Source organism: Amblyomma maculatum, chromosome 1 (assembly GCF_055883805.1).
Source record: "Amblyomma maculatum isolate TAMU_Amacu chromosome 1, ASM5588380v1, whole genome shotgun sequence".
NCBI classification, from domain to species: Eukaryota; Metazoa; Arthropoda; class Arachnida; order Ixodida; family Ixodidae; genus Amblyomma; species Amblyomma maculatum.
Genome location: NC_139344.1, coordinates 109,680,305 through 109,696,048, shown reverse-complemented (window position 1 = coordinate 109,696,048; position 15,744 = coordinate 109,680,305). Strand labels below are relative to the sequence as shown.

The 15,744-nt window shown below is 40.7% G+C and overlaps 1 protein-coding gene across 1 annotated transcript; it reads left to right on the top strand.

Moving 5' to 3' along the window:
* The first annotated feature begins 605 nt into the window (after positions 1-605).
* Positions 606-14,621, top strand: LOC146203480 (cytochrome P450 4V2-like). The gene is made up of 11 exons (XM_084585696.1): positions 606-858; positions 1,353-1,465; positions 5,831-5,916; positions 8,058-8,245; positions 8,564-8,633; positions 8,731-8,857; positions 9,673-9,825; positions 11,520-11,693; positions 13,002-13,068; positions 13,599-13,772; positions 14,446-14,621. Exons 1-11 carry the CDS (start codon positions 606-608, stop codon positions 14,619-14,621), a joined length of 1,581 nt encoding a protein of 526 aa, XP_084441822.1.
* Positions 14,622-15,744: the final 1,123 nt, after the last annotated feature.

Sequence of the window (15,744 nt, the reverse complement as noted above, 5' to 3'; positions counted from 1 at the left end):
AAAAATGAAAACTCTGAAGGAAGACATCAGAAAATTGAAAGGTGTGCTTATAGAACTATACACACGAAGCTAGAATGACTAATGTTGGCCCCCAAAAGCACCCGAAATAGTTTGGCGCTTTGCACAGACCACGTTCGCTTTCCGCGACTCATTATTACAGCTTTGGAAGGTCAACACAAGGTTGAGACTGATAGGAGTATTCGCCTATCCACCGTCTTTTTTCCTCCCGTTCGTGTCTTCCTCTTAGGTCTCCACAGACGGCCTTGTGGCTCCAAAACAGAGATTGGCCTCAGCCTGCGAGGGTGCCCCTCCGTCAGAGCTCTAGTAACGTCTCTTTGCCAGCACCCTTGACGACGCCAACATCCACGTGGCTACTTGCTTTCGTCCGCATAACGTTTCCATGGCACGCCATCAATTGGTCACCTAGCCCTGACGCCTTCTCTCAGCGCAGCCTCCCTCGCCACAGTGTGCGGCGTGGTCACCGAACCTCTCTCGCCAACGCTTGCGCAAATACTCCCTATGGAAAGGCTACACACCAATAAGCTCTGGCTTAAATAGCACCACTTCATGTTCGGCCGCCAGTCGGAAGTTCGCGCGCGCCGGAGATGATATCCACACTGACAGCTCTGAGGACTTTCGAGAGGGCCCCGAGCATATTATATTGGGCCCTGGGCGCATTTGCCTCAACAATCGCAGCGGCGCTCATCATCCACGTTGTACGCGGCGTGGCCGAATGGCTGCGTATGTGGTGGTATTTGCGCGATGTGCCTAACCCCAAACCACAGAAATCGTTTACGCTTCTCCTCGACTTGTACAAGCAGCTATCTGCAATGGATCCTCGACTCGACACCAAAGTCAGTGAGTATATTCTTTTGAAAACTCTCCACGAATGTGTGCGCTAATTGCAAGGATAGGGTCTCTGCTTCCGTCTGGTATGCCCCATCATGGCATCGTTTCTGTTACATTCATAGCGAAAAACCGATAGTAAAAAAAAAATGTTCAGAGTGAGGATTCCTGCGAAAGGTTAGTTGTAGCGATCTTTTGTATTTTTTGATGCTCACTAAAGTGCATTTATGTAAAAAGAATGCTGACCATGATTTATTTCATTTACTCCGCACAGTCTCGTTACATCGTTCATAAATTGAGAGCAAGTTAAAATTTTATTTTTGTAAAATGCAAAATGTACGTGACAAAACGAACCGGCCTCTATATTTGTTGTTTTTGAGTGCCAATGACAATGAATCGTGACTATAAACTCCTGAGAGCTTGAATCAGCAAAATGGAAGCTTCGGTGTAATGTTCTATTTTTGCCATTTATGCTCAGCATTTTTGTTTCTTCATTTTGTGTCCAGAGGCATTCAAGTACCTACAGGGCCTGTTCAAGTCAGTCGAAGATCAAGACGTGACAGTAGCCTGGTTCGGACCGTATGCGTTTCTTCTCGGGGCGACACCGCCTGTGATTGAGGTAATCGATTGCGATATAAAGAATGACAAAAAAAAAACTAAAAAAGCCTAACCGGCAGCTAGTTTAAGCGGTTTCTGACCACCGCTTAAGCTGCTGTTAGCAAGAAAGAACGCTTGTGAGTAAAAAATATGCAAGGCATAGACAGAGGACCTGAAGAAAAACAAGTGGCATGCTCATTGTAACCGCACTGTAGCAGTTATTTGTGGGCTTGGATGGAAGCAAAACAAGAGGCTGCAACACGGCTCATGCAAGACAAAGTTACAACTAGACTGCAGTACACTCTTAACCCATTTTTTAACAAGTTATGGCAGCGAAAAAAAAACCTTGTTAGAACACGTAGGTATAATATTAGTACTCGCTTTTTGAAACGCTTCATGTGCTTGCAGAAGCAGCGTCCCGAACAAGGTCATATAATTCGAGAGGCAGCCTAATTTCATCTCCTTGTCTTTTTAGGGATTTGACGAAAAAAAATGATGCTTTGAGTAGTTTAGTAAAGCTTTTTTTTTTTTTTTGTATATAACGAATGCAAAGATACTTTCTAGAAAGATCGAACGTGCCCAGTACTGTTATAAACGACTGTTTTTGCGCGGAGTCCAAATAAATGTCAGGTTTTTAGCATTAATGTACGAATCTTAGTAAATTGGATTTTATTACATATTGTTCTGCGAATATGTTACCGAGATGCATTTTACAATACATCGCTCTATGCTCGTGTACGCTCAAACACCAGATGATAACCGAGGCAGCTACAGCAATTATTTCAGCTTGAGAAAGGTACGTTTTACCCGGTCTGACTAAGAAATATGGCATAAACAAGTCAACTAAACAGCAGCTATTTAAAGAACTTCATTTTTAATCATATAGAATGAAAATATTTCCAGCAACTCTATTGAAATGATCCTTAGAAGAAATTAGTTTCCCAGTCTACAATTACAGCAGTGCTTACTAATCTCTTTCATACGCTATTACAGCATTATTACAATGTGTGGTGGTTTTCATAAAGATAACACAAAACAGCGACAAGGACAGGAGAAATAAGGCAACGAGCACAATGCCAGTGCACTAAAATCATTTTCTTTTTCTTTCGCGGTGCATTACCCAAATAACCCCAATTCAGTGGTTATAACGGGTAGTGAGGAAATAAATTTGCAGCTCCTTTTTTTTTTTCCTTTTTACTTGGAGAAGAGGCTCCCACTTTTCGAAAATATTCCACGGCCAAAGTGCCAGTGGCTGGATTGCGGATCCATGCGGATCCTTGCGAAATGGACAGTTACTTTGTACGTGTGGGCGGAGGAGAAAAATAATTCTTTAGCGACTCCTTTAACCGCAAAAGGAGAGACTGGCATGGATAGCGGCGACCCTTCCCGGGCACACGCTCACCGCTGTTGCGGGCGCCGTAATCCAAGAGTTTTCCAAACAGGCGGCGCGTTGATATTGTGTAATAGTATTTAATCACGCTTGCGTTTAGTCCCGTTCACAGCATATCATGCGTTCAGGGCTTCACAATTGTCCTCGATATGCATGCGTACTTCCTGGCTATAGCATATACCTCGCAAGACTTAGCAGCAACTCTTTAGTGCCAGGCTCTGGCGAGTTAATAGTTGTTAGTAAAGATGGGCACGCACATGCTAAAGTAGACCCGGATATAGCCGCTGACGCGCCTTTTGGCGCGACAGTAACGCATACCGTTAGCAAGGTGATTCTCTTACCTTCAAAGGGCCAATGTCCGAAATTGTCAACCCCTGTAGTTGTAACGCCTCTACTTGCATAAAAAGGAGAGACTATATGACCTGCATTCTTTTTCTTTCTTTTTTTTTTTTTTGGGGGGGGGGGGGGGGAATACTGGTAATACCTTTGTGGTGCTGCCACATGTTCAAGTATTTGATAAATTTCTCAATACCATCAGTTGCTGATATTTCTGTGTTCTGTAGTACTGACGAACGCAATTCTATTCACGAGATGCTTTCCGTTTGTTACAGCATCCCCTTTATGCTGCACAATTATACTTTGGTCAAATATTTTAGGGGAATCCCGCAAGGTGGAGTAGGTTTGTAATAAGGGAGTAATTACTCATTGCATCCACCCAAGCGCAGCCATACGGCTACAAAGGAAAGCTATACAGCCTTCTCAGAAACTTCGTAGTTAAAGAAAAATTCGTCCTGATCCGGGACGAATCACGAATCACGGGACGGATCAGGACGAATTTTTCTTTAACTACGAAGTTTCTGAGAAGGCTGTATAGCTTTCCTTTGTAGCCGTATGGCTGCGCTTGGGTGGATGCAATGAGTAATTACTCCCTTATTACAATTATACTTTGTGAGTGAAGTCTAGGAAAAAATATTCTGTAGCATTTCATCTTTCACTTACTTTGCGAAGGGCCTTTTTTATTTTGTACACAATTTTACAAATCTACGTTCAAGATCGTAGAGAAAGTTTTTTTCACTCCTCCTCCCCTTTCTGGAGACGCATCATATATTTGGCGTCTCTCATAGTCCAAGTCGCTTTGGGACTTTAAATCCCATAAACCTAAACCAAACACACCATATTTCTTCTTTGCCATCAGTTTATCTTTGGCCGAGTCACTTTACATGAAAGGTGAAATAAGCGAGCAGTTAAACACATCAAATGTGGAGCAAGTTTTTTTTTTTTTTTTCTTAAGTAAACATATTTAAGGGTTCAGAGTTTGTGACCTCAAAACTACAGCACGGTAAAGAACATTCGCGCCATGTAAGCAGCTTAACCCCCCCCCCCTTTTTGTATTTTTATTGTCGGTTCATTTTCAACAAACGCCCAATTCGGTTTAAAGATTTTCCAATCCTACAGCGTGATGCAAAAATGAAATCGCCTATGTACGACGTGTCTGCTACGGCATTCTGCAAAGAACCTAGTAGTACAATTGACTACGTTAGGAAAGAAGGATACACCCACGTAAATCTGAACGCTTTTCTTCAACAGTGTGAGTGCGAGCGTTTCAACCGGCAATAAAAATCTCGTCAATTACGATGAATATATATCCGCAGTATGAAATGTTTATTCGGCTAAAAATTACAGGTTAGCTGTTCTCTACACAGGCAAGTAGTGATGGGAGGAGAGCGATTAGAACCCGACTGATGGGCAGCCGGGCAGTAAAAAGGGCAATGGGAAATGGTACAGGTTCGCGTTCGTTTAGGGGCAGTTCATATAGGAGGGATCGTATCGACAGCAATAGAAGAGGCGCGAGGGGTAATGAACGCATTCATTTGTGCGCGCCACAGAGCGCGAGCCTTCAGCCAGGCGCTGGAGACGAAGGTGAAGGTATAAACAACATTAATAGTACGTTTCGGGGACAGTCTCCTGTTGTCCTCCGAGGTGTTGGGCAGGTGGATAAAGCTTTACATCGATGGAAACATTCAGCGTGCATTTTAAAATGTAACGGGCATCATTACACATATGACAAACACCACTAATTCTAGAGGGTCAAACTCAATTATTAAAAAGCCGGTTATCTGTTTTCATGTCATTTTGATTCAAAATACTTATTTTCTGATATTGCATTCGATGAACTGATATTAGACTGCTCGTTAATTCAGTGCATTTTGTTTTCTTTCTTTATATAGCTCAATTACTGCACTGTGCAATCATCAGAAGCAAAGCACAAAAGGAGTGCTGCCTTGAGAAATTTCATGTCGCGTAACTAGGTTTTACATAGGATATAAAAGGAGAAAATCCAAATTACCCATTTCGAGGGAAGCATAAAAGAACGCTAAGAACGTTCTCCGTGAAAATCGAAACAAAAATAAATAAGTGGACGCTTTGAACTTTTACTGTGCTTCATTTATCGATAGCTAGTTTTGAACACGTATTACAGACATGTATGCACGTTGAAACTGTCAACGATTAGAACAAGGTATATCCAAAGGTATTTTTTTTCTTTTTTTTTTGCTGGCGTGCTGCAAAAGGCGCCCTTTCTAGGCCACGACGAATGTTTTTGCTTTAAATAGTTTTATTTTATCCATAAAGCATGATTATATTCGTAGATGCAGTTACATGCTTTATGAAAATTGCTGTCTGCTGTGCTTTCATCTGCTTTTCACGGATCATCCCCTGCTTTCGTATGTGATATAATTGTAGCCAATTATATATATATATATATATATATATATATATATATATATATATATATATATAGAGAGAGAGAGAGAGAGAGGGGGGGGGGGCAGTGCGTGCTGGTGTTCGTTCACGATGATGACGATTTTTTTCTACACCGCCAATGTTATCTTTATGAAGCCATAAGATTTGGTTTCTTTTTGTATTTGTAATCTACTTTTTCAAAAAACATATCATTTTGTATACACACCTTTCTCCTTGCTTTTTCCTCTTTCGCAGGCAGTATTGGGCCACAGAAAGAACGTGAACAAGGCGTTTTTTTACGACATGACGAAACCATGGATCGGGGGAGGCATATTAAACCTGTGAGTGCTTCCGATGCTAAGTTGCGGTCTAAAACTTTCTCTACGTGACATAACGCATAATCTGTGTATGGAACACAAGAGTTTACCCAGAAGAAATACACGCGTGCAAGTTGTGTTTGTTAAGCATGGATGAGTACACCACTCCGAAAGAACATCAGAATGTTTATCGTTGTCATTCATATCCGCTAACCTTGTGCTGGTTTGTGTGACCTCTGTGCCAGCTAAAGAACATGCCTTTCCGCGACCGTTATGAAGACTGAATGAATCGAGCAAATTCCACCACTGCAGCTTTACCGTAGCGTCAGATATTGCTTCCAATGGCGCAGTGCACAGGTAACCACTGGAGCACAACGGTGTAGTGTTGCACGAAAGCTTTAGTAGCAATGGGTATTACATCTGCAGATTGGTGTTTATCCGTAATTAAGGAGTTTACACGCCGCTGTACCACCTCTGGCTTAGGAAAGATTACCCATGCTTTCACAAGCTGCCGCACGAATTCCGCGAAAGCAGTTAACGGAGAAGTCATTTCTATCTTTTGGCATTGAGATTTCTTCACGCCATTATTTATCGTTGATGAAGTCTCGAAGCTCATGGCCGATGTCGACAGCACTTCTGGTGTTGATGAAATACTAGATTGACGAATGAAATTACATCACAAGGTTTGTTCATACTACTGAGAAATATATAGCCATAACAGTGTCAAGAAAGTCGAAGTTGGTGCCAAATATTTTCGTATACGAAAGACCGATCCTACAAGCTTTCCAATGGAGCTGAAGTTTTGAGACTACTGCAAAAGCATAGCTGTTCTCTTAGCTACTAACAGGCGTAAATCGGAACTTGTCAGTGAAACGCACGTTGGAAACTAAGTAGACGTGTCAGTCTCTTTCGTAACCGGGGTGCGGGGTGGTTTCATAAAGACAAAAATATAACTAGTTCGACTAGTGCCGATATAACAGAGTGCCGCAAGAGAATATTTAAGAAGAAAGGCGCTGTCACTTCCTACAGTTACGTAAATTCTATTTGAGAATTAGGCACTGGGTGAACATAGAGAATTTATAATCATCGATCATAGAATATAGTGCGGAGCCAATAAGAGGAAACACTACTGCATACACGAAAAACACCAGCCAAAATGAACACGGGTCGAGGAAAGCCTCGTTATCCAGCATTCCCAATAAAAAGGACAATTGTCTTCGTCTGGGCGTCTGCATATAATATAGCTTAAAATGGCACCAGAAACTAAGAAGCAAAAAACCGCCACTCGGCAAGTGCAGACACCTCGCGTGTTTAGGAGCCCATCTGTTCATATCAACAGATCATTTCTTATGCAATGCGCATTCCTCAAGGGTTTGCTACTCGCTCGCGAAACGCTTAAGAACGCTAGTAAAAGAAGTGTCTTTGAGGTACTTAGTGAGCAAGGTCCAATTGTTTTTCATGTGCAGTCTGCATGCGAATGCAGATCACATGTTATTGCGAAATATCATCAAAGCAGGTATTTATCCAAAAAAAAAAAAGAACCTGCTATTTTAAAATGTTTTCGCACACCTAAAATATATCAGGCCTAGTGATTCTACACATGATGTCACATTCATTGAAAAACTGACTTTGTCTTCTTTTCATTAAATCCCAAATGATTTGGGGATAGTTTCTATGAAACAAAGGACGAAAATGCACAACCGGTATTATAAGGCTACGCAGAAGCAAAATGTAATTGAAATTCTTCTCTGAAAAACTTAACTTTTTAACTTTTTAAATTTAAAATTTAAAATGTAATAAGTTTACCACAATTTTTCAGAAAAAAAAAAAACTAATTTGGTGGGCTACTACTCACTGTCTGGTAACTATCCCTAGATTTCCTGGAGAATGAGCGGAACTGCATTCTATCTCCTAAATTCGCCAGAACATACTGTACAAACATAAAGGTCACTGCCAACAGTTAGCAATGGAGCGTAAGCTCTTATGTGATTTGTTTTTCCCCACTGGCGCCTCGCTAACACCTTGCGCTTTGGTGCTGTGGTCGCGAAGCCTGTTGACCCTTATTGTTGGGGACGAGACAAAGTAGCCGAACAATAACATAAGCGCATTTGATCTAAGTATTCGTGCGAATATTTAATAGTTCTCTGTGTATATTTAACCAATAGGGCCAGCAAGCCGTGGAAAACCCGCCGGAGGGCCATAACCCCCGCTTTTCACTTCGGCATTCTGGACGATTACATCCCTATTATGAACAAGAGAGGCGAGAGGCTCGTGCACAAAGTGGCCAGCATGGACGGGCAATTTTTCGACGTCCTGCCTATCGTTCGGGCCGCGGCCCTCGGAGTGCTCCTCGGTAAGTAACATAGTTGATACAATGCCTTAACTGTGTTAACAGTGTCACAGGGAGGCAAAGTGAAATATGAGCCGTAGCTACACGAGCAATGCTTAAAGAATCCATTTATACAGCTCGAACTATGTTATGGCGTTTTTCAGTACAATATACGCAGCTAGGATTTCGAAAATAATTAAAGAACTAAATTATTTTTAGTTTTTGAGGTTGAGCTAGCTGTAGTAATGAATATTTCATTTGCTAATATAGCAAATTTTGTTATGGATAAAATTTTTGTCGATAGACCTATATAATATTCCCATTTTGCTCATGTCTCCTCAGAAACATCCATGGGCATTGATTACAATGAAGAAGATATAGAGCGAGTGGGTTACCTCAAAATTCACGACGCGTAAGTTATACAATCTTCGCATACGCCTTCTAGCGTACTCAATACTTTGATTGTGTACTCAATTATTCTTCATCTATTGCCTATTATTGTGTATCAGAATCTCCGACAGCATAGTGAGCCGCGTCGTTCACTTTCACCACTGGTTCGACTTCATCTATGCGTTCACCAACGAGCACAAAGAGACGATGAGAAACGTGGACGCGGCTAAGCAGTTCGTCACAGGCGTAAGTGTCACAATCCTTTACAATGCCTTAAACATCCATCTTACCCCGTCGCAATTTTGCTTGTAATGTCTCTGTTATGTATTAGTTGTTTTAGTTACTGGCATAACCTTGTATAAGCTTTGTAATATAGATGCATAAAACCAGTTTCTTTATATACGGCAGCCATATACCCTCGCGTCGGCAATAGGCAGATGAATTCCATGCGGGGATGGTGGAAAACTAGAATGCGGCTCAAGAAACATTTGTCAGTGCTGCCTGCCACATGTTCATGTCATCCTATAACCTGTGTGGACCTGGGGAAGTAGACGGACAATTAGTTCAGCGCACGGTCCTGACGCTTCATTGCAGCGAATATTAGCACTGGACAAAGTTCATATCAGTACCGTTATTTTGTGGAAGAAACTTTCAGAGACGGGAAAAGCAAAACAACGGCACAAGAGCGCTGCAAAATCGCTGGAAAACGACACACATTACCTTTGCTGACTATACGACTGCACTGACGACGCCCTTTTGGTGCCCAATACCATCTAGCGAGCACCGCTGACCGGGCTTTTGCCAATAATTGGAAGCTGAGACTATGCAAACGAGAAAATAGTAGTTCAAAGAAGAAAGAAGATTAGTGAGAGAGATCAAAAGTGTCACTCTGCCACATGACACGCGGCAGTTCTCGACGTCACTCCGGATCTAAAGCTGGGGAAAAGATAAATGCAAATGAGTATGCGCGCGCTAAGCAAGTTTTTGTAAGGCATCATTTGCCATAGCTAGAACGTTCTACATCAATGGCCCCTCGACAAGCAATTTTCATTCATTTGCAGATCCTGACGAAGAGGTTCAACGACTATCGAAAAGGCATCAGGGACCCTATTTCGAAGAATTCTTTTCTGGAAATTTTGATACGAATGTGCGTCGACGAGGGCACGATGAGCGAAATTGACGTCCGGGACGAGCTACTATCGACGCTCATTGGGGTAAGGCATCAACTATGGACGCTGACAGTACAGACAGATTGATGCATAGTGACGAAGCCTCCATGCGGCAATGCGACTAGGAAAAGCCTGAACGAAATGGCGTGTCGCGGAACGGTGTATCGCGTGCCGCAGACAGCTATCGCTGACTAGTAGTTTTTGCAGAACCTTTCATGAGAGGAAAGTCCTACACGCGGTATATTGCTCCTTGCAGACCTTTTTTTTTTTTTTTTTCCTCAGTCATTGTCTCCAATGCTCGGGGCGGTGGTACTTACAAAAATACATGCGGCGATTGTTGTTGATTTTGCACCCGCTATCAGTATATAATATGGGAGGAAATAAATAACAAGTTGCTCTCAGTATAAGCAGCCCTTACACATAGCATTCATTGACTACGACAAAGCACTTGACTTAGTATAAACCTTGACATTCATGCAGGCATTGCGAAATCAGGGTGTAGACGAGCCATATGTGAAAGTATGTGAAGATATCTACAGTGGCTGCACGACAACCATAGCTCTGGATAAAGAAAATAACAAAATTCATATAAAGAAAGGGCTTAGGCAAGGAAACGCAATTTCCTCAATACTATTCAAAGCTTGCTTAGAGGAAGTATTCAGTTGGAATGGGAGCAGTTAGGGATAAGGTTTGATAGAGAATACTCAGTAATCTGGGCTTCGCTGATGACATTGCCTTGCTAAGTTACTCAGGACATGAACTGCAAAGAATGGTTAATGCCCTAGACAGGAAAAGAAAAGGTAGGCCTGAAAATCAATTTGCAGAAGTCTAAGGAAATGTTCAACAGCCTCGAGAAGGAGCAGCAGTTTACAACATAAAGCAAAGTACCAGAAGTGGTAGGCGAATATGTCTACTAAGGACAGCTGGTAACCACAGATCCGACCATAGGAACAAGTAACAATTATTTTCCACAGTTCTTCTCCCAGCAATATTGAAAACAAATGTACTAGCGCCTATATATTTAAGATTTCAAAGTATTTTTTGCTTAACCTTTGCTCTAATCTTGTGCCCTCTTGTGGTTATTTTAATGGACCTGCCATGCAATTATGCACTCAGCCATTATGGGCTCTTGTTGCATAAATGTAGGTCAGAAGCATTAAATGCGCTTCATATATATATATATATATATATATATATATATATATATATATATATATATATATATATATATATATATATATATATATATATATATATATATATATTTATATATATATATATATATATATATATATATATATATATATATATATATATATATATATATATATATATATATATATATATATATATATATATATATATATATATATATATATATATATATATATATATATATATATATATATATATATATATATATATATATATATATATATATTGTAGTGAACTACACGAGGATATATGAAGACAAGGATGAAGTAGGCGAGAATACCACGAAGACGAGGATAAGGACGACGAAGTGCCGCTACGTTGCTCGAGCTCGCTTGTGGAGACCTAGACTGGCTGTGTTCTTGTGTGGTTCGCCTTGCAACTTCGAGAGGGCTATTATCCCTGTTAAAACACACTAAAAACCCCCTTTCAATGTATATATATATATATGGAATGATAAGTACACTCCCGTTCTCTCTTTCTCTTAATAAGTGGAAGTGATGATTGTTGTCATTCCTCAATCTTAGGGTTTTGACACAACGGCGACAACCCTTGCTTACACCCTCTACCTGCTGGGCCATCATCCTGAAATCCAAGATAAGGTTCACAACGAGATCGACCAGGTGTGCGGAGACGACTGGGATAAGCCGATCACCATTGAAGACATAAAAAATCTCACCTACACAGAATGCGTAGTAAAGGTGCGTGATCCCCTGACGGGGCTTGCCTCTACATGTTGATCATCTAATTGTATTTCCAGACTTGCTTATTTAACGGCCTACATTTGAAAACTAAAAACCAGAGCGTGAAGGTCAGGTGCTCAAAAATTTTAAATGCTTCCGAATAAGCTGTAGCGCTCAGCGTACGTGAAATATTTGGCCTGTAGGAAGAAACTTCCTTGCATTTGCCATTCTCAATGCATCTTTAGAGAAGCTAAACTTGTTTATCACATTATTAGAAGAGTAATACTATTTCACTGCATATGCAGAAATTGATCAAGGCATGTATCAAAGCTGAGATCTCTGCTGGTTCCGCAAGCATATATAGACCTCAGGATGAATATTACGTGTGATGTAGGGCTATCATGGGCCAAAAAAAAAAAAAAAAAAACACGACAAACTGCTGCTAAACAAAATGTGTGCACGTACTCAGAAAGTGCCGAATGTTATACGATTTTTGTACATGCAATGAAGTGGTAAGAGCTAGAATATTCAGAGCCAGAGAAGTAGCAGGATGTTACAACAGCAATGATTGATTAAACAAGGAAATAAGATTATGCGAAAACGCGCGAGAAACGTACGTAAACAGGGAATACTGTGTTTTTATTTCTTATCCTTTGCTGAAATAAAATTGTCACCGCTACTCAGTAGCATATATCTCGTTTGCGCAGTATGCCTTTTAAGTTATTTATTCATCGATAACTACAGTTTTATTTATGTTTGTGGACCAAAGTTTGCTTTAAAACTGGAATAGAATAATTGAACACAATGTTACATAATAATATCCGGAATGTATTCATGAAATACCTTCGTATAAATAACTTTTAGCCGGCAGTTAAATTTTCTGAAGAGCCTTGAAGTATAAAGAATATGGAAGCCTACTGACTCGAGATCTGCTCCGATTGCACACCATTTGGCGGGCATTCAGGACCCAAACTTTTGTTGACAGTGCCTTTTCAAACTGACATCCGGCTTAACAGCCACCAGTAAACGTTTAGATATCTCTATAATTAGCATTATTCATAACGACTAAGCTGGGGAAATTCACAAACCTATTCGTACGTAAGTCATAGTTTTTATTCATTGTCGCCAGTGCGATAATCATCCACGGTGAATTTAAAGGTGCGTAACAACCCAATTTATCGAGAGCAGTATTACGAAAATGTTTGTTGTTATAATATCTAAAAATTGGTGACGATATCAATATCGACGCTTTTCTTCATGCTGAGGATTATATTAAGTTTTCGCGAACAAACTATAAATTTTGCTATATTTCATTTCCCCTTCTAGGAGTCAATGAGACTTTATCCAGCTGCATCTATGATTGCTCGTGGTCTGGATACAGATATAAAAGTTGGTAAGTAATTTATTTTCTTATAGTACGTCAATAAACTTCTATTTGGGAATCACGCCAATATTAAGAGGTATATGAACGGAAAATAATCTGCCAGCATCGAACCATAACAGAGGTGTGTAATTGTCAGTCGCACTGCAATCAGGAAGTAACAACTCAAACATCCAGCCAAGCGCAGTGATGGGGCTACAGCGGAAAGTTATACACTTCCCTGGAAAGAGAAAAATTAGCCCTGCTAATAAGTATCTGTTACCTTCATACGAATCCGCTCCAACTTGAAGGATTCCCCAAAAATATTCGAGCAGCACCGCTTCTATTGCAAGTGTCAGTATGGATTTGATGTCTCTCATTTACCCACCTCTCAAGCAATCTCTATTCTGAGAGTCGCTGAGTCATGCAGTTATACAAAGAAGCTAACTAACTGCTTGAAGGCCTCAACGTAGCTAAAGCTCAGAACGCAAAAGTATATTTCTGAGCCATCGAAACAGTTAAGCGATTACGCAAAAGCGACATTGTTTTTTATTTTTCGGCAGGAAAGCACACAATACCGCGAGGTACTGTGGCGGTTGCGGCTCTCTACTTCCTCCACAGACATCCAAGATACCACAAAGAGCCCGAAATTTTTAAACCTGAAAGATTTATGGATACAAAAGGCATGCACACCTACGCATTTACGCCTTTCTCTGCTGGACCTCGAAACTGTCTCGGTGAGTTGATTCTATCATGGAAAAGTTGTCAGTTCAGCGCTCCGTCCTGTCTACCTTCGTTCTCTTGTGTTGCGTCCTGTTCCGCGCTGTGTTCCCAAATATAGAACTGCAGTAACAGAGCGTTTCTCCTATAATCTCGTTGTGAAGAAAGGATCCTCTTATCTTCTATTTGATTCAATCACATACTTTGATGTCAAATAAAGTCTGCGGCGCCAGCCTTTTGATGTCCAAGGCGAAGTGTTGTTCAGCACAAACGTGAAAGCGGTATTTATACCAGCAAGGAGATTGAAATTTACAAAAGCCAAAGTATCTTTTACGTTGAACCTAGCCCGCACAAAGTAGAAACTTTGGTGATATAGCAGCTGACACCTAAGCTAAGATCGCTTAACTTCAAAAAATTACTTTCAAATACTGTAATCATGTGGAATTGATATCGTATTTCAGGTCGCTAACTTTCAAACTATGCTGTCAACGTTCTTCTCTTAGCAAGTCTCAGTACCGTGGTAGCAAAATTCTGGGCACAGGTACAACCTTCCGAGCATTGCAATAAATCATGCGCAACCATAACATCCAAAGTCTATCATTTCTTTCTGCGTTGACACCGTTAAGAGGCACATTGAAAAAATTACAACTTTGTTACTTTATGCACTCGTGTTTTCTATATGCTTTACAGGACAGAAGTTCGCAATGAGAGAAGACAAAATTCTACTCACGCACATATTACGCCGCTTTCAAGTCACCTCCAAAGTTCCTATCGACGAGCTTCAGCTGGCTATGGAGCTTATACTGAAGCCCATGCAAGGGCTTGAAATCAAGCTAACACCAAGGAAACATCCTTCGTCAAGCTGAGTTCGACGGAGAATATGAGCCATTCAAGAATTTCATGATTCATTTGTATAAACTTCACCCACCATTCATTCATGAAGCCTATTTTATGAATTCCTAAACCTATTTTGCCACTGAACTGTTTTTCTCATTTTTTTATTTGTCTTTTGAAACTTTCTTCGAACATCTCATGCTCATTTGTAAAAACGCCACCATCATCATTTATTGGAGTGTATTTTATGAAAGCCGATCTTCAGAAATAAAACGAATAAATGATACCTTCTCCTGTGAATTCTGCTTACGAAACTTTCTTGAACAACTTTGGCATCAAGCCAGTCAGGAATAGAGATGGAGAGGAAAGCGAAATAATGGTGACGACTAGGCCCGTACGCATTTATACCGCAGACGCGTATCTGGTGCCCTCACATTTCACAACAGTGGCAAAATGAATGTAGCACTCTTATTGCGAGAAAGAGTTGACACATCTGGCAAGGATTTCAAACCCATCTGCTGCTTTCTAAGGCTGATTACATCTCAGTAAAACAATAAAAAATAACAAGGACTAGCAAAGAACGCAGTCACTAATACGCAGCCCTCGAGAGGCTGCAAGCTGAAAACAAATTTGTATACCATTATGCCAACTAGTCAAAGTCATGTATGTTCATTAGCAGTGGACAAGTGCTTTTCCTTGCCAAGACTGCAAAAAAAAATGTTTTAAATTTCTTAATGTTCATTTTAAGGCATGTCATTCGACTTTTTCTGCTGATATCCTCACTTATCTCTACCCGTTTTCAACGATAGAAATTAGTCGTCATTAGCCGCATTAGATTTTTCTGCAGAATCAGTGAGATGCTTTTTAAAAATGCGGAATATCCTGTCATATTCTTGCGGAACTCTAAGCACATTTTTCGTTTCTGTGACACCGAGTTCTGGATTTTTCAAGCACCTAGGAGCAACATATATTGCTATATATTACTCCAAAACAGACAGTTTAAAGGTAAGTAAACGCTGCATACGTAGTAAGTCCTGAGAACCCTGAACCATGATTATAAATTAGCGCCACGCTCGTGGTTTCGCGCCAGGACAGGCTGTTTCCATGCCAGAAATGTTGTTCGCACAATAGAAAAGCGCCACTAGGAGTCGTGTG